Source organism: Mus caroli, chromosome 5 (genome assembly GCF_900094665.2).
Source record: "Mus caroli chromosome 5, CAROLI_EIJ_v1.1, whole genome shotgun sequence".
NCBI lineage: Eukaryota > Metazoa > Chordata > Mammalia > Rodentia > Muridae > Mus > Mus caroli.
Window position 1 is genome coordinate 135,892,492 of NC_034574.1, and position 18,031 is coordinate 135,910,522.

At 46.6% G+C, this 18,031-nt stretch overlaps 1 protein-coding gene and 1 long non-coding RNA gene across 4 annotated transcripts; both read right to left on the minus strand.

Annotated features, from left to right (window-relative positions):
- Positions 1 to 155: 155 nt before the first annotated feature.
- LOC110293876 lies at positions 156 to 1,161 on the minus strand. The gene is made up of 3 exons (XR_002377878.2): positions 1,036 to 1,161; positions 808 to 927; positions 156 to 469 (listed from the first exon to the last, which is right to left on the minus strand). It is a non-coding gene; the product is annotated as an uncharacterized LOC110293876 (long non-coding RNA).
- Positions 1,162 to 4,156: 2,995 nt separating this feature from the next.
- On the minus strand, positions 4,157 to 17,979 carry Rbak (RB associated KRAB zinc finger). Of its 3 annotated transcripts, none has more exons than XM_021161718.2 (5): positions 17,740 to 17,979; positions 16,657 to 16,712; positions 11,550 to 11,676; positions 11,119 to 11,214; positions 4,157 to 9,903 (listed from the first exon to the last, which is right to left on the minus strand). In XM_021161718.2, exons 2-5 carry the CDS (start codon positions 16,669 to 16,671, stop codon positions 8,006 to 8,008), a joined length of 2,136 nt encoding a protein of 711 aa, XP_021017377.1. In that variant the 5' UTR covers positions 16,672 to 16,712; positions 17,740 to 17,979; the 3' UTR covers positions 4,157 to 8,005. The 3 variants fall into 3 exon arrangements, with proteins under 3 accessions (XP_021017377.1, XP_021017379.1, XP_029333685.1); XM_021161720.2 differs by having other exon boundaries at positions 16,657 to 16,715; XM_029477825.1 differs by lacking the exon at positions 16,657 to 16,712 and having other exon boundaries at positions 7,933 to 9,903.
- Between the last annotated feature and the right edge of the window lie 52 nt (positions 17,980 to 18,031).

Here is an 18,031-nt window from a genome sequence, read left to right on the forward strand (position 1 = left end):
CGATTGGGGAGGGCGGGTTGTTGTTTTTTCCTGGAGAGATTGATTTCTGGAGAGAGATTCATACATGATATTGAAAGGTTCCTGAATAAACTGCTTTGAGAAGAACGTAGTGTTGTCGCTCTTTTCTGCTGGTTGGAATAGGAGGCGACACACAATAAGCTTGAAATTTGACTTTTATTTTGAAATGGTGCTGCAGGTGGGTCTGGTGAGTTCCACATATGTCCCCTGCTAGGATAATGGTGTCCACCCCCAGCCCCTTCAGCAGCTGAAGGGCCGCGGAGGAGACCAGAAGGTTTTGGGAGGAGTGTGGAGCTCCAAATCTGTGCCTGGCAGGCCCTCATGAGGTTACAGGTCCTCGCCCCCAGCTTTTGGACCACACAGAAGCCACCTCATGAGCCAGGAGGACAGCGGGAGCCAGCGAACGGGTTGTCTTCCCTCCACATGCCTCTGTCTCCTTCAGTTTGGATTTCTGTTGAAGAGTGGCAAGTTTAGCTGCGTGGTGCTGTCAGGAAAAGAGGTAGCTCCCCAGCCAGGCCCCCTATGCTGTGGCCATGCACATGGGAATGGACAGCAACCCATTGCATAGCGGGTCTCTTGGGAGTCCAAAGGGTGTTTTGGGGCATCTGGTAGTAGAGCACACCCATCAAACTGACTTCCTCTCTACCACTCACCCATCCAATTCTCTGCATCCTCGCCAATATTCTTTGTTCCTATTGGTCTCTGCCTACTGCTGCCTCTTTCCCTTTCTGCAGGTCCCCAAACTCCTCTCTTCCCAAACCCACCAACCCGCTACAGGGCAGTGGAAACCTTCGAGTACACTTGGAAAGTTTTCCTGGAGGTCCGCAGCCGGGTGGGGGGCGCCATGGGCAGCAGGAAGCAGCAAAAACAGCAGCACCAGTGGTGGCCACATGACCCCGGAACAGGGCGCTGCAAAAGGATGGGCTGTTGGTCAGAGGACTTCCCTACCCAGGTGGCTTTTATTCCCTCCCGCTTCTGCATGCCACGTCCATTCCTCTCTGGTACTGGGAAGCCCACCTTCTCACTTCCGAGGTGCCCTGTGTCAGCCCTCAGCCTGGTCAACGGTCTCCAGGTCCCCAAGAACTGTCAGGTGCGGACAGTTGTGGCTCTGGAACTAAGGGTCTCCTCGAGTCAGTTTGCAAGTCCTGGCCACGCCCCGCACCCAGAGCCACGCCCTTCGAACATGAGCTGGCACGCCCACTCTGATCACACCCTTCAACCCAAGTCTTACCTGCCTACTACTGAACTGCTCCTTTATACAATGGCCACGCCCTTAAAACATAGTCACACCCACTCCTTAAAATTCAGAGCCTTCTCCACCTGCTGGCCACACCCTCTCGCTGAGAAATGCATCTTGGCTGACCATGGGCTCTTTGGCCCATTGCAGACCCAGTTCGCCACTGCCAAAACTCTGGTGCCCATGGGCCCTTGCTCCTGTCCATTCTTCGTCTCTTTTGCATACATGGAGTCCATCCTTCTTTCTGTCGTCTCTATGTGTTCATGAAGTGGCCAGAGGGCAGATTCCGATAGCCTCCTCTTTCTTCACCAAATTCCTTGGATCCTGGAGTGCATGCTTTTCAGCTGAACATGTAACCAGCAACCCGGCCATCCTCCTGTCTCCACCCACTTCAATGCTGGGATTACAGGATTCTGGGACAGCCAGGGCTACAGAGTGAGACCCTGACTCTAAAACAAAACAAAACAGAAGACCACCACCACCAAAACCCCCCAATTTGATAGAAAACAAAAGAAGACACATTAGCTTCTATATTGAAGAGTGCATCCAGACAGGTTTCACAGTAGCGAACACATTGTGTGTGTTAACATGTGAATGAAGAAAGATTTACTGGCCCTTGGACTTTTTCAAATATTTTATTTAAAATATACGATGGTGGTAAGGCTTCAAGGGCCTGGGGCAGAACATCACAGCAGATGCCACCAAAGCTAAAGTGACCGTGAAGAAGGGTCCTGTAAAGCTATAAAAACTCACCACTCGCGGCTGGAGAGATGGCTCAGTGGTTAGGAGCACTGACTGCTCTTACAGAGGTCCTGAGTTCAAATCCCAGCAACCACACGGTGGCTCACCACCATCTGTAGTGGGATCTGATGTCCTCTTGTGGTGTGTCATGTCTGAAGACAGTGAGAGGTAGGGTGTGTGGCAGGTAACAAGGGCTAGTCAGTTGTGAACTTTTAAATCCTCTTTATCAAAGGGTCCCATGGATGCAGAGAACAGCATAGTACAGAACACACTGGGTTGTTCAATGCCAGCTTTATACACAGGCAACCACAAGAACCGGATACATAACCCCTGTAAGCCTCAGCTCTTGTCAATGGTGTGCTGCTGAGCGTGCGGTGTTTTGCCTGGTTTTATCCTTTGCAGAGAATCACACCATGTGCTCATGAGTGCCCAGGCTTCTTTATTCAGCTATGTGGCTGTTCCGACTCCATCTTCTCCCACTGTGCAACAGGATTCCACCATGGGAATAAACTCCTCCAATCTGTTCGTCCCAGTCCATATGTGAGCCTTGAGCCTTCTGGGATGTGTTTTCTTTTGAAGTTTCATATTATGTATATTTTTAGTGTATTAGTGTGTGCCTGTGTGTGTGTTTCTACCTGGCTTGAGTAAAAGGGTAATTACAAGCTTGTGGTGGTTTAAACAGGTTCGGCCCCCATAGATTCATGTTTTTTTGCTTGGCCCAGAGGAAATGGCACTATTAGGAGGTGTGGCCTTGTTGGAGGAAGTGTGTCATGTGGAGGTGGGATTTAAGGTCTCATGTATAGCTCAAGTTATGCCCAGTGTGACAGTCTCCTCCTAGCTGCCTTTGGATCAAGATGTAGAACTCTCGGCTCCTCCAGCACCATGTCTATCTGCATACTTTCATGATGGTAATGGACTGAACCTCTGAAACTGTAAGCCAGCCCCAATTATATGTCTTCCTGTATAAGAGTTGCCTTGGTCATGGTGTCCCTTCTCAGCAATGAAACCTTAACCAAGACAAGGCTTAAGTTAAACTTTTCCAAAGTGGTTTATCATCTGTCCTGTTCCAGGCTGGAGGGGTGGCTAGGTAGGGTGTTTTCAGCATCCATGTAAGGAGGCTCATAGCTGCTTGTAACTCCAGTCTCAGGGGATCCAATACCCCTTTCTGTCCTCCAAAGGCACCTGCACACACGTGGCACACACACATATGCACAAATTAAAAATATCTACTTTTTAAAAATTCATGTTGAGATTCTTGCTGTTGAAAATTCTTGTTGAAACATTCTTGCAAATACCTGTTTTGTTTTGTTTTGCCTCCAGTTTAACTATTTCAGTGAATGGGTTTTAAATGATTGTGTATAACGTATAAGTGTGGAGATGCCTGTGCCATACCATGTGTGCAACCCAGAAGAGACCAAAGGAGTTAGGTTTCTTCCTTCTACCATAGGCTCAGGTCATAGGACTATGCAAGCATCCCACAGATCTCAGTGGTTGGGTTTTTAATCTACAGTCCCCTTGATAATTGAGATAAAACATCTTCTCATATATGTATTGCTATATAGTCATTTTTTTCCTCTCGTGATGTGGATGTCTTTTGCTTATATTCTCCTCCTACTGATTAGGTGTTCTTTATATGTTCCAGATAAAATCCCAGGAAACCAGGAGCTCTAGGCCTGCTTCTGACTGTCCTTATGCTTGTGAATAATAGCCCAGTGGGAAATAGCCATACACCATTGTCTGTGTACAATATGGGGTTGCCTGCCAATTACAGGAGGAAAGCTAAGCAACAGTGCTGGGACAAAAGCCACAGTATTTACTAACTGGGACAAAAACCACAGTATTTACTAACTGCCTCCTTACTGAAAAAATTTACCGATACCTTTTCCTCACCATATGAACTGCAAGAATAGTCAACCTTCCCCTTTTCCTAAACTTAAAATGATGTATTCTTTTTTTTTAATTTATTTATTTATTATAGCTCTCTTCAAAGATTGATTGATTGATTGATTGTAAGTACACTGTAGCTGTCTTCAGACACACCATAAGAGAGCATCAGATCTCATTATGGATGGTTGTGAGTCACCATGTGGTTGCTGGGATTTGAACTCAGGACCTTCAGAAGAGCAGTCAGTGCTCTTAACCTCTGAGCCATCTCTCAGCCCCAAAATGATGTATTCTTAATGTCACGTGTGTGATGCACACAAGAGTGCAGATGTCCACAGAGACCAGAAGAGGGTGTCAGACCCCTTGGAGGTTGAGTTAGAGATGGTTGTGAGCCACCTATCATGGGTACTAAGAGCTTAACTGAGGTCCTCTGGAAGAGCAGCAAGTGCTCTTAAATGCTGAACCATCTCTCCAGCCCATCCCACTCACTTAAGGATTATTGAAAATTGTGTCTGCGTATGTTCAGGTGGATGCAGAGACCGGTGTTGCTGGGTGTGGAACTGGAGTTACAGGTGGTTAAGAGATGCCCAAGCAATGAGCAGTCGCTGTTCCCTACCCTCTACTTTCTTAATTGTGTCTTACTAACCACAAATTCAATTCAGTATAATTCAATTAAACCTTTATGCTTTAAAACCTTCTCAATCTTGCTTAGAACACTGCCTGCACTAAAAGCACAAAACCCCCTAAGTTTTTTTGTGTGTGTGGCAAGGTCTCACTACACAGTCCTGACTGGCCTGGGACTTGCTTTGTGAATCCAGCTGACTCCATCTGCCTCTGCCCTTCAGTGCTGGCTCACTACGAATGATCACCATGTATGCCCTTCCTACTCTCACATTATTTCACACTTCATAAACAAACGGCCTAATTTGGTTTTACTGTTCATTATACACACAACTGACAAAACATCAAACAGAAGTGTTATCTTTGCCTCTTAAGTGTCACTTGCTAAGACAGATGACCCACATTTCCAGGACCTGAGTAATATTCTATTCTCATGGTCAATTTACTCTTATGCCATACTGTCTATGGCTTTACAACATTTCAACACTAGTGAGTAGCAATTGCTTTATTCTGTTTTGATTCAGCGTCTCACTACATACACGCTCTTGTCACCCAAGTCTTGAAGTCACAGCACTTCCTGCCTCTTCTGTGCGGGAATTACAGGCCTGAAGTCACCACAATCAATTTTTAATTTTTTTTTTAAAAAACCACACTTTTGTGTGTATTGTATATGTACATGAAAAGAGTATGTTGCATGCCCTGGAGCTGAAGTTACAGGTGGTTGTGAGCTGTCTCATGTAGATGCTAGGAGCTGAGCTCAGGCCTTCTGCAAGAATGCACACACTCTAACTGCTGAGCTGTCTCTCTCTCCAGCCTCTACACCCCAGCCCTTCTATTTTACAAGTTAGCTTCAGGAATTATTAATCTGTTGGCTCTATGTCTCAGACTCAGCATGCTCATTTCCATGAAATAACTAGGTTTGAGAGTCCATGGCACATGGGCTTACAGGGAAACTGACATCCCTCGAGCTTCTCTTGAAAACCACAAGAGGCCCTACTGTGTGGCCACATTTTGTTTTTTTCCTAGACATAATTCTCGAAAAATGAATTTTTCCTTAGGCACTTGAGGAGTGTTTTAAATAGGCATTGCTCTCAAAATAATTTATGCTTTTTATTTTCTTGAAACCTTCAGTGTTATAAAAATGGCCTTGTATGCAAGGCCCTTGTTCAGCTTCCTCATTATTTCTAACTGTGATCTGAATATCCCCTGGACTGGCCAGGGCTTCCTGTCCAGCGTCACGTAAGAGCACTGGTGGTAGGCCATGTTTTAGTAAGTGTCAATATTACACTGTTCTGGCGCCCAGAGTAGCTTGGTTAGACCTTTTGTCTAACCAAGGGGGTTCTTCTCCATGCTCTGCTAAGTTTTCCACATGGATTTTCTTCCTGACTGTTAAGATATTCAGCTCTCTCTGTATTCCTGGAGTAGGTTGGGTCTGGTCGACCACTATTTACGGAACAAGCATCTGCATCTGGTTCATCTGGGGTCGGCCCCATAACCTCTATAATCAAGTTATGGTAGGGTCTCCTCCTAACCTCAAGCCTGACTTTCTGTAGTCTTAGTTATCTGTGGGACGGGCTGCTAATCACAGTGCAAACATACTAAGCGGACACGGATTAACAATACCTGGGGAGAGGAGTATTGGAAATTAAACACGGCCTCATGCATGCCATCTGGGCAAGGGCCTTCCCACGGAACCTATCCTCAGCCCTCAACTCCTGAGGTGTCAGTCGACATCTATGAAATCTCACCCGAGTGTCAGGAATTCCACATTGCATTCACGACTTGTCCACCGCTAAGCAGCCGTCTCAGCGACAACCTTAAAGTGCTGCAGAACCATGGTACTCATGGTTTGGGACTATTTCGCTTCAGGTATTGAACAGGGGGTCCTGGGACGCATCTACTGTGGGCAATGAGAGGCGACTGGACTGGCAATCAGAAGAGGATCGTGATTATTGATTTAAACTCCTTGCTCGGGATTCTCACATGGAGAAACGGTAGGTAGCCAAACTCTTTTTAGCAAGGGATTATGCCAAAAAGTATCAACCAGAAAATGTCTGGTAGATGAATACTGTGTTCTAAAGCCCTGGAAATAGGAGGCAAGAAACAGAAATGACGACATATTTATAGTAATACACTCTTCTAGTGAAATGGCCACAAGCAACCCCGAGTTATGTATGCATGTGTGGTTTGGGTAGGGATGGCCACCATAGGCTCATAGATTTGGACCTTGGGTCATTAGGAAGTGGCACCAGGTATGACCTTGCTGGAATAGGTGTTGCCTTGCTAGAGGAAGTGTGTCACTAGGGGGTAGGTTTGGGTTTTCAAACACTCAAGTCAGGCCCAGTCTCTCTCTCCCTGCTGCCTGTGGATCCAGATGTGGCACTCGGCTACCTCTCCAGCATCGTGTCTGCCTGCATGCCGCCATGATGCTCCCCACCATCACAGTGCAGCCCCAATGAAATGTTTTCCTTTCCAAGAATTCCCATGGCCATAGGGCCTCTTCACAGCAACACAACACTGGACAGCATGGCTTATCAAAATAGTATTTTAAAAATTTTTTTTGCTCAATTCCAGTTGAAAATATTTTACAAAAACCACTCTACTGGTAAGCACCGACGTAGAAAGCTATGAACCCCGCTCTCGGCTAGCACATCCCACCCACGTACCCACTGTAACAGCCATTTTAATCCTTCTCACCAACGAGTCAAAGCCGAGAGTGGCAAACATTGCATAGAGACTGCTCAGTGGCGTGTCCAGAGCAGCAGAAGTGCCGCGTTTCCAGTCGCCCTCATGCTCAACTGCTGGCTTCATGACTTCACTTTATAAGTTTATTCGGAACTCATAGCTTCTTGCATCTTTTCCACAAACACCCGTTGTAACATCAGAAATATGGCTTTTAGTGTGCGTTTCCAAGGCGAGTTAGACTCAGGAGCTGACAGCTCACAGCAGAACTCCCTGATATGTAAATACGATTTAAATAAAAATAAATATTAAATACTTTCAAAGGTTCACTCCTGTAAAGGGGACCTAGCGTCCCATGAATCATACGGTCACGGGTGGTTTCTTTACAGATTCCTCTCTGAAAACTCATGTTAAAATGGACTTTGTTTTAGGACTCCGCACTCCAGAGCGTGGATGTTCAGCTCGTGAATGGCTGCCATACAGCTCAGTGCAGAATGTCTATAGCATGCAAAAGGCCCATAATCCCAGCACCACATATATTGAAAACTGGGAGGGGGGGGACTGGGGAGTGTCCACCCTTGACTACCTATTGGACTTCCAATGTTCACTATAACCAAATGCTTTTCTTAAGAATTGAGATGTCACTGGGCAGTGGTGGCGCACACCTTTAATCCCAGCGCTTGGGAGGCAGAGGCAGGCGGATTTTTGAGTTTGAGGCCAGCCTGGTCTACAGAATGAGTTCTAGGACAGCCAGGGCTACACAGAGAAACCCTGTCTCAAAAAAACCAAAACCAAAACCAAAACCAAAAAATCCTTGGCATGTCAGAGCTTTTCTACATTGAGTACATTTACAGTGCCTCTTTTATGAATTCTCTGATGGCTATTGAAGGCTGATCTGTGGTGGAATTTTTTCCCACATTCGTTACATTCATAAGGTTTCTCTCCTGAATGAGTCCGGTAATGCACGGTGAGGTACGACTTCTGAGAAAAGACTTTCCCACACTCGTTGCACTCATACGGCTTCTCTCCTGAATGGCTTCGGTAGTGTACGGTGAGGTTCGACATCCGCGAGAACACTTTCCCACACTTGCTGCACTCATAGGGCTTCTCTCCCGAATGGATCCGGTGATGGATAGTGAGATACGACTTCTGAGAGAAGAACTTTCCACATTCGTAACACTCGTAGGGCTTCTCGCCCGTGTGGACCCTTTGATGTCTAAAGAGGGATGAGTTATGAGAGAAGGTTTTCCCACATTCGCTGCAGCCGAAGGGCTTCTCTTCGGAATGCCCTCTGTAGTGCACAGTGTAGCATGACAAATCCGAGAAGGACCTCCCGCATATATTACACTCATAAGTTTTCTCCCCTTCGGGGACGGACTGGTGCCTATGGAAGGCCGAGCTGTCAAGGAAGGTCTTTCCACACTCATTACACTTGTAGCGCTTCTCTCCTAGGTCGCCTGTGTGATCAGGGGCACACTGCAGCAGGGATGGCTTCCCACACTCGCCACACTCCTGGACTCTCTCTTCTGCATGGACCTTCCGGTGCCTAATGAAAGCAGAGTTTAGATTGAAGGTTTTCCCACATTCTGTACACTCGTAAGGTTTCTCTTCTAAGTGGCTCCGATAGTGTATGGTGAGGTACGACACCCGAGAGAAGAACTTCCCACACTCACTACACTGATAGGGCTTCTCCCCTGTGTGTGTCCTCTGGTGTGTAATGAGGGTGGACTTCCGGTAGTAGGACTTCCCACACTCGTTACACTTATAGAGCTTCTCTCCTGTGTGTGTCCTCTGATGGTCATTGAGGGCAGACTTCCGGGAGAAGGATTTCCCACATTCATGACATGGGTAGGGCCTCTCGCCCGAGTGGTTCCTCTGGTGGAGAGTGAGGTGCGTCTTCTGGCAGAAGGACTTCCCGCACTCGCTACATTCATAGGGCTTCTCTCCTGAGTGAGTTCTCTGGTGCTGTGTGAGGTGTAACTTCTGACAGAAGGACTTCCCACACTCATCACACTTATAGGGCTTCTCCTCCAAGTGTGATCTCCGATGGACAGTGAGCGTTCCCTTCTGACTGAAGGACTTCCCACACACACTGCAAGCGTACGGCTTCTCTCCTGTGTGAGCTCTCTGATGGATGATGAATTTGGACTTCTTACAGAAGGACTTCCCACACTCTGTACATTCGAAGGGCTTCAGTTCCATTTGTGATCTCGGATATGTACTGAAGTCCGACATCTGGATGAAGTCTGGTCCAGAGTCACCCCAGTCATAGGGCTTCTCCCCCATGTAAGCTCTCTCAGGAGCCATGAAAACACTTTCACTGTCTAAGGCTTCCATGCACTCATAAGCAAAGGGTTTCTCCAAAATGGTGACTTTCTGCAAAATATTTTCATCGTGTTGAGAGGAGTTACCCTCATCTTGGTTAAAGTCTTCAAGGCTTTCTCCGAATGCTTTCCCACACTCAAAACACATGCTGGCCTTCTCCAGTGCATAGCGTCCGTCACTGCTAATTAGTTCTGAAACCGACTCCAGGGTCTCCCCACAGGACACACAGCTATGAGCACCTGAGCTGGGGGAAATGAGGGCTGGTTCGAGGGTGTAGGCTTCATCAAAAGCAGCCCCCTTCTCAGCTCTCCAGCAGTGCGGGTCATCACCGCACTGCAGATGTTTCTCGCCAATTTCCTCAATTCCTTCTCTGGGGTCATAAACTTTACTGATTTCTGAAAAGGAGTGAGATGGAACAAATGCTGTCAGCATGAGTATACAAGCTACCTAAACGTCGGATTTTCTGACAATCTGTGAGTAAAAGCAATTAGGAATGCACAGGTCTCCCTCTCCTTTCATTTATAATCTGTAATCTGTGTGTGTATATGCAGGGTGGGTAAGAAATGGGAAGAGAATCAATTTACAATGGAAACAAGCACCTTACGTTACAAATATTATCTTTACAACTTTGACCTAAGAAATGCCTGAGCAGGAAGCACAGTTTCTGAGAGGGCACCAGACAGACAGACAGACACAGGAGTACGCACGGCGGGAGGACTCGCAGCAAAGGGGAGCAGGGGAAATAGTTATTGGGCATATGAAAAGGAAATGCTTTAGTAGGGCCTGTGTTTGGGAGGCCCAGACTGCTATTTCTATCAAACAGTAACACATCACTTGGGAGATTACACAGGCCCAGACTGCTATTTCTATCAAACAGTAACACATCACTTGGGAGATTACACCTTAGCCACTTCTGCACTTACAACAATGGGCCTACGTCTCATGGGAGACCACACCTTAGTCATTTCTGAAATCTTCGCTTTTGTTTTTGTTTGAAACAGTGTGGTTTTTTTTTTTTTTTTTTTTTTNTTTTGGTTTTTCGAGACAGGGTTTCTCTGTGTAGTCCTGGCTGTCCTGGAGCTCACTTTGTAGACCAGGCTGGCCTCGGACTCAGAAATCCGCCTGCCTCTGCCTCCCGAGTGCTGGGATTAAAAGCGTGCGCCACCACGCCCGGCTGAAACAGTGTGTTTTTATTTAGCCCAGGTTGGCCTTAAACTGTCAGCAATCTGCCTGCCTTACCGGGAGTTTTGGAACTACAGACCTGAGCCACCACATTCAGTGAAACCTTTGCCTTTTGACCCCACGCATCAGTATAAACATTATGAAAGTTTCTTGCCCCTCCACCGTGGCTTAGACATTTGTGATATAAAGTGAATGCTCACTACAGTCAGTCTTTAATCTCCTTTCTGTCCACTCTTTCTGTTGGAAAGACTTACATTCCCTAACCTACTGTCTTCTTCCCTCATAGGTGTTTTCCTTAATTCTAAATACAAATAAACCCGCGTGCTTCTGATCTCCTTGGCTGTAAAGCACTAGGTTCAGCAGCTTCCCCTTCCCCTGCAAGATTAATGTAAAAAGGAAGACTTTAAAATTTCACTCTATTCACTCACCCAAATGCCTCTGAGCATGGCGGTCGCCTTCCACTGTCCAGGGCTCTTCTCCCTGCTCCAACTTAATAATCATGTTTGGCTTGGTAACGTCATACCCTGTTAGCAGGAAAAGGAGAAGGGTTTGGACTCACTGGCTGCAGAACCGCTGTGGTATAGGGAGCTGCACCACAAGTTACATAGCACCTTGCCTGTGTTTACCAAGTAAAACCAGAGCCTTTTGTGTATCGGGCCGTAGCTAACACCGCTCACATGCAGGAGGCTCTGGGTTCTATCTCCAGTACCACAAGGGGGAAAGATGTGGGGTCTTTCAGTGGAGCAGTAAAGATACACCTGATAGCTGCCCGAAAGGACGGAGGGTCAGCACTTGTTCCTTCAAACTCCAAGACAAACCATTTTAAATTCACAGTGTTTAGGAAGCAAGTGGTCCTCACCCAAGGAGACGAGGTTGCTGTAGGTCTCCAGCATCACATCCCTGTATGTCGTCCTCTCCTCAGGGTCCAGCTGCTGCCACTCCTCCTGGGAGAAGGCCACGGCCACATCCTTGAATGACAGTGGGCCCTGCAACGACACGATCAGAATCAGATAGATCACACAGAGCGGGCACCCGAGCTCGCTGGTCCAGTTAACCGTGAACACTGCATGCCTTACTTTATGTTACAGAGCCTGGAAGGGAAACAAACCGCATTGTTGCAGTAAATCTCAGCATCGTATTGTAAACACGTTGTCTTGGCAAACAAAAGCAAAAGCAAAGCTCTGATGTGACAGGTAACTGTCAACTTGACATAACCTAGGGTCATCTGGGAACGGGGGGGCGCAATCGGGACTGTCTAACCAGGTTAGCCTGTGGCACAGTGTTTCTTATGCTAACTGAGGTGGGAAGACCCACCCACTGTGGGTGGCATCATTCCCTGGACAGAGGTCCTGCATTCTGTAAGAGTAGAGAAAGCAAGCTGAGCGCTACCAAGCACACATTAGTTCAGTGCCCTTTGCTCTTCACCGTGGCTGTAACATGAGAAGCTGCTTAATATCTTTGCTGACTTGACATCCAGAGTTGGGGATCATAACCTGGAACTGTGCGCTAAGCAAACCCTTCTCCCTCAGGTTGCCTCTCAGGATATTTTATCACAGCTACATGAAATGAAACGGAGTTGAGTTCCCAGTTTTCAACTGGACTTTGGAAGTTGGAAGGGTTGTAAGATATGCAAAACAGCATTTCTGCTCTCAAGAGCCTGAGAGCCCGAGGAGGAGACACGCACACACGTAACAGACACATGCATCTGTTGCACTGTCACCGTCTTTTGTCCCCTTTGTGGCAGTCCTTCTGGGTCCCTTTATGGTGGAACACTCCCAACTCAGGCCTTGCTTCTTTTCCTGCCACTGTCACACTGTTTTTGCCCTGTTTTGGATTTTAGGAAATTTATTTTAGCAAGTTGTGGCACCAAATGTGGGGCTCAGAGGAAAACTGGCAGGCGGTTCGGTTCTCTCATTCCACCGTGTGGGTTTAGGGGATTAAACTCAAGTTGTCAGGTGTGGTGGCAGTGGGCCTTTACTCGCTGAGTCATCTGCTGGCCCAGATTTCAGCTCCTTGAGCTCTGCATATTTCGTCTGAAAGCCAACTGCATTTGTAGACTTTATTTCAGCTTTCAATGCAAACATGTAATAACATGTAACATTAAAAAAAGAGAATAGAATCAAGCCCAAAGGTGTTACTAGAGTAAGACACACAAGGAAAGGTAGGGGCTCAGAAAAGGGACAGACTGACAAGCACCAGGACGTAGAGGTCAGGCAGAAAGGGAGGTGGAAAGACACCAAGGCGGCACTTTCCTGCAGGCAGCTTCTGACAGTGACAGGGAGGGCCAACTTTAAATTAGGAGTTACTAACTACACATGATTATCTTCCCAATTCAAAAACCAAAGTCCTGGGGTTAGCATGATGGCTCACCCATGTTAGAGTGCTTCTTGCTCTTGCAGAGGACCTGAGTTCGGTTCCCAGCCTGGGCCCATGTTTGGCAGCTTACAACTGCCTGGTAACTCCAGTTATAGAGCTCTGGCGCCCTCTTCTGGCCTCTGTGAGCTCCTACATGCACACGGGGCACAGAAACTCAAAAAGGCACACAAATTATCAACACAAAAATAATAAATACATATTTAAAAAAAGAAGCAGAAAACCCCATTCCATTCTTCTAAGAGCAGTGGAAGGCAGATTCCAGTCATAGGAATTTCTCAGTGCTACCTTTTAGGTACAGAGGAGAGTTACGGAGAAGAGAAACCACAGCCTTGAATCATATAACTTTATAGAGGGGATACTGGTCTGCAGCCAAAACAAACAGCAGACTCTCCAGCAGAGTCCTTGCAGAGCTATCTCATGGGGCTCATGGTTAAAGCACAGGACTCCCTGGACAGCTGTGTGATAAGATCACAGATGCACTGTTTAAAAGAAAATCTCTGTATGAGATAAAAGACCATCTACATGGAATTATTAGGAATATAGATCCAATCCAAGACTGCATCAGACAAACCAGGACATCCATTCAACGCTATCCACACTGGACAGGCTTTTTGTTTCCCTAAGTTGAGCAAACTACTCTCCTCTGTGGACTCACCACCTCTACTGATGGTTCATCTCAGTGGTCAATACGATGAGACCCTGAATTGCTGGAGAAATAGACCAAGGGCTAGTCATTCTTGTGGGGGAGTCTCTTGATGAGGTAAACTGGGGCAGGACAGCCTGCCCACCATGTGCGGCTTCATTCCCTTGGCTTAGATCTTGGACCATACAAAGACAAGGTGGGCTGAGCACTCACTGTATGAAACCCTGTGATTTGTTTATGCATAAGACTATGATTCTATGTATGAGACTTTATAATTGTATGTATGACTCCATAGTTCTATGGACCTGTATGGAGGGAGAGAACGGACTCCCACAAGTTGTGCTCTGACCTTCATGTGCATACTGGACCACACACATGCACACATGTAGGCACATACAAAACAAATTTTTTAAAAACTGTTTAAAAAAATGCAACTTTAGAGCAAACGGAACGAAAGATTTCTTTGTATAATTCTTTTGTTTCTCTGTAACTTTTCTATGAATCTATGTTCCAGAGTACTGTCCATCATGGTGGGCATGCCTTCCTCTTTCCTTCCTGACTTCAGAAAATATATAAATTTTCAGCTTCCTCAAAGTAAGCGTGTGCTGCCCTTCCCACCATGGTGGACTGCACCTTGCCGCTGTGAGCAGAAGAAACCCTTTCTCCTTCAAGCTGCTCTCGTCAAGGTCAGTTTTCAAAACGCAAACTGGAAAGCAGCTAAGGCGACAGCAGCAGCCTTGCCGAAGATACGGACAAGCCAGGTACGGTGGTGTGCGCCTGTGATCCCAGCACTGAAGACGCAGAGGCAGCAGGAGCTCATCAGAATGGAGACCATCCTTAGGCTACGAAAGCATTCTGGAGGCCAGCCTAAGCTGCATGAGGTCCAGTCTCAAAAAACCACCACAAAAATGAACGGACACAATCTAATTAATCTTTCTGTAAAAACCACCAATTTCACAAAGCATGCAAGGAGTTCTAAAAACTACTTCAAAGATAAAACAAGGGGGACAGACTCCAAACTTTGAAACAACGAATAAACAGCCCAGTTTCTAAAAGTAAAAAAAAGAAAGAAAGAAAGGAAGGAAGAGAGAAAGAAAGAAAAAAAAAGGAAAAAAAAAAAACCCAAACAAACAAACCATAGGAGGCATACCAGGGGACCCTGCCAGGAGCTAAAAGCTCTCAGGTCGCCTTCCTGGGACAGTTCCCCCGTGCAGTACAATCTATGATGGATTTGCTCCTTTAGGCAACACCAAGGAGAAATTCATCTTAGGAGAGATTCCTGATATTAATATGCTTTTCCTGTTATTATTAAACATATATAACTATCAGTAGGTATTGGCCCACACTTCTGAGCAGATTTCTGCAGAACAACAAAGATGTACTATCTTATAATGATGCCAGACAGTCAAATAGATGTTTCCCTAATTCTTCATGATGATCCTATAAGAATTCCTAAAATTATATTAGTAATTACTAAGCTCCTTTATAATAGGACTGCTGTTAAGTCCTTTCTGGTGTCAAAACTGCAATGGAAACTCTGCCAGTCTTCAAGTGTCGCCAGTTAACTGCTTCTGAGATAGCAAGCAGGCATCTACAACTTAAGAGCACATTTCAAGAGGTGGCAAAACAATTAACCAAAGGTCATGGAAAGGGAACTGAGGATAGACTATAGTGCAAGGACAGAAGATAAAATGTTGACTGCGGTTATCTATACAAAACTTCAATGATAACTTAGTTATGGTCTCCAAATCTCCACGAACCTGTAGAACTGTTGATAGATGACCAATGTTTAGCCATCTTAATGTATATGCATGTAAACATTCTCTGTTGTAAACTTCTTATTCAATTTATGATTTGAATTCATGTTTGAACTTCTGTGAACTTTTTTTTTTTTTTAAGGATACTTGGAAAAACCATGTATCTATTCTCCTAGGAAAAGTACAAATGATTGGGAAAGATTACACTGCGGATGTAACACTGGAGAGAAAGCTTTGGGAGAGAGGCATGGAGAACAAGAGCATTGTGACATTAGAGCAGGAGGACAGAGCAAGATTAGAAGGAGAATGCAGAGTGGAATACTTTAGAAATTATAAGGTAACATAAAAAATTAAGAGAGCAATACACAGAATGCAGAAGTAAAGAGTTCTGCAGAGAGGCAGAAGGGGCAGGCAGGCTTCTCCTTACCAGGGGGCAGAACAGGCCTTTTCTTAACGGCAAGGCAGGCTTAGTCTTTCTAAAAAGAACAAAGCTTTCTCCTTACAGACTTGGGTTTAATTTATTTAGCAATAAACAGGTAGAAGCTTTTTCTTTCTCTATGCAATCAAGATTGAAGCTTTTTTTCATCCAGAATGAGTGAGTTTTTTCTGCACTGGTCATACATATTTATGTGTGTCTAAGTATGTAATTATGAGATAGTATGTAAGCTGGGTCCAACTGGTTCAAATAGAGAATTATGAATATGTGTGCATGAATCTGTATATGAATTTATGTGCGTTTAATCCATATTTGCTTGTGTAAAAGTTTTTCTTTCTGCACGCATGAGTCTCTTCTTCTAGTTAGATAGAAGTTTATTGCTCCAAGCATCCTTCTAGCCTGAGAAGCAAGAGGCATCTGGACAAGAGGGAGGAGGCTGTAGCAACTAGTCTTTTACTGAGTCCCCTGCTGTTTTACAATGAGGTGCTAAGTGCCAGAGACTACAGGATCTGACCCAAGAGGAACTCAAAGGACAGGCCAGCTACAGAAGCAAAGGACTTAAGATTTAAGATATATGTATGGATGCTCTGCTGCAAGTACACCTGCATGCCAGAAGAGGGCGTCAGATCCCTTTAGAGAGGGTCGTGAACCGCCACTCCACTACCAGTCAAGAACAGACCTTCCTGTAAGTCTCCCAAAATATATTACAAAGGAGCCAGAAAAAAAAAAAAATTTACAAACGGGAAAAACTTACCTTTGATCTGCTCATGTTCTCCTCCTCTTGAGGAACTGTAGACACTGCTGACTGACCTGCTGGAGGAAAAGCTCACTGAAATCGGAGGTTAACTGGTCTACACAGGGACATGTCTCTCGCCTGGGAACCACCAAGCGAAATCGCAGCTTACACACACTGCAGAGGTGATAGGAAGGAAATCACAAACCTAACTCCAACAGGTGGCATTGGGGGTGGGGGCGGGCGGGTACAGTTCTATGATGAACACTACCGCTGCCTTCTTTTTATCCACGGGCATTTGGTGTAAAGGTAGAGGGGGGGCGGGCGGAAAGGGTTACTTATTTCCTATTCAAACTGTTGCAAAATGTCACAGTGAATGAGGATTCTGGGCACTATATATCTGGGATCCATGTTCCATGAGGTGACATACATGCTGCCATCCCAACTCTCTGGAGGCGGAGACGGGGGGGGGGGGGGGGGGGGGGGGGGGGCGGGGAGGAGAGATCACCCACTACCAGAACAATATGTGCCACACGGAATCCACGCCTCAAAAAAATTAAAACACAAAAAGGAAAAATGGTCCAGATGGACAGACGTTCGACAAACAGGGATATAAAGCCTGGTTTGTTTTCAAACTATCCAACTAAACTTGGTTACTGCTGCATATCTTAAAAAGGGACTAAGGGAAGAAACTAGAAGACAATGGCACTCATTTCAACACAACCTTGATTAAGTCTCACACCTGTCGCAGACTCAGTCTTCCTTCATGAGCAAAAAGAAGTAAAAGCAGATTTTGAGCACTAGACCATTACGACGCCTCAAGGGCAGACTCGGGGGGACCCACAGACAGAGCAAGGGTGCTGATGGACGCTGAGTGACACCGTGGGAATCTGGAGCCCTTGAGTTCTTCAGTGCCTGCACACTGTCCTCGGGACTGACCATGCAGCCCAAAGCGATGCAGCTGCCCGCTGCAAGCCCGATCACCTCGACCCTCCCAGGCGCCGCAAGCTGGGGACAGCGGGGTGCCCGGGTGAACTGACTGGGCACCATCTGTGCCCAGCATCCCTCCCGCAGCCCCGATCGCTCTGCGCCTTCGGGCCTCACCGAGCAGGCGTCCCCGCTGCCCCTGTCGGCCTCCGCGCCGAGCTCCCGCTAGGCCTCCCCGGCCCGCACAGCCGAGTGTGTTCGCTGCCGCCCCGGAAGCTCCAGCCTCGGCACCGCAGGCTCGACGACTCCAGCTTAGCGAACGCAAAGGCTGCGGGAGGGAAGGTAGCCTCGACACACCAGACCTGCAGGAAGTCACCACGGCGCAGTGGCCCAGCGCAAGCGCGGGCACGCGCACAGGCCGCGACGCGCATGTGCAGCATCTTCCCGGAAGTCCGAGTTCCAAGGTTCT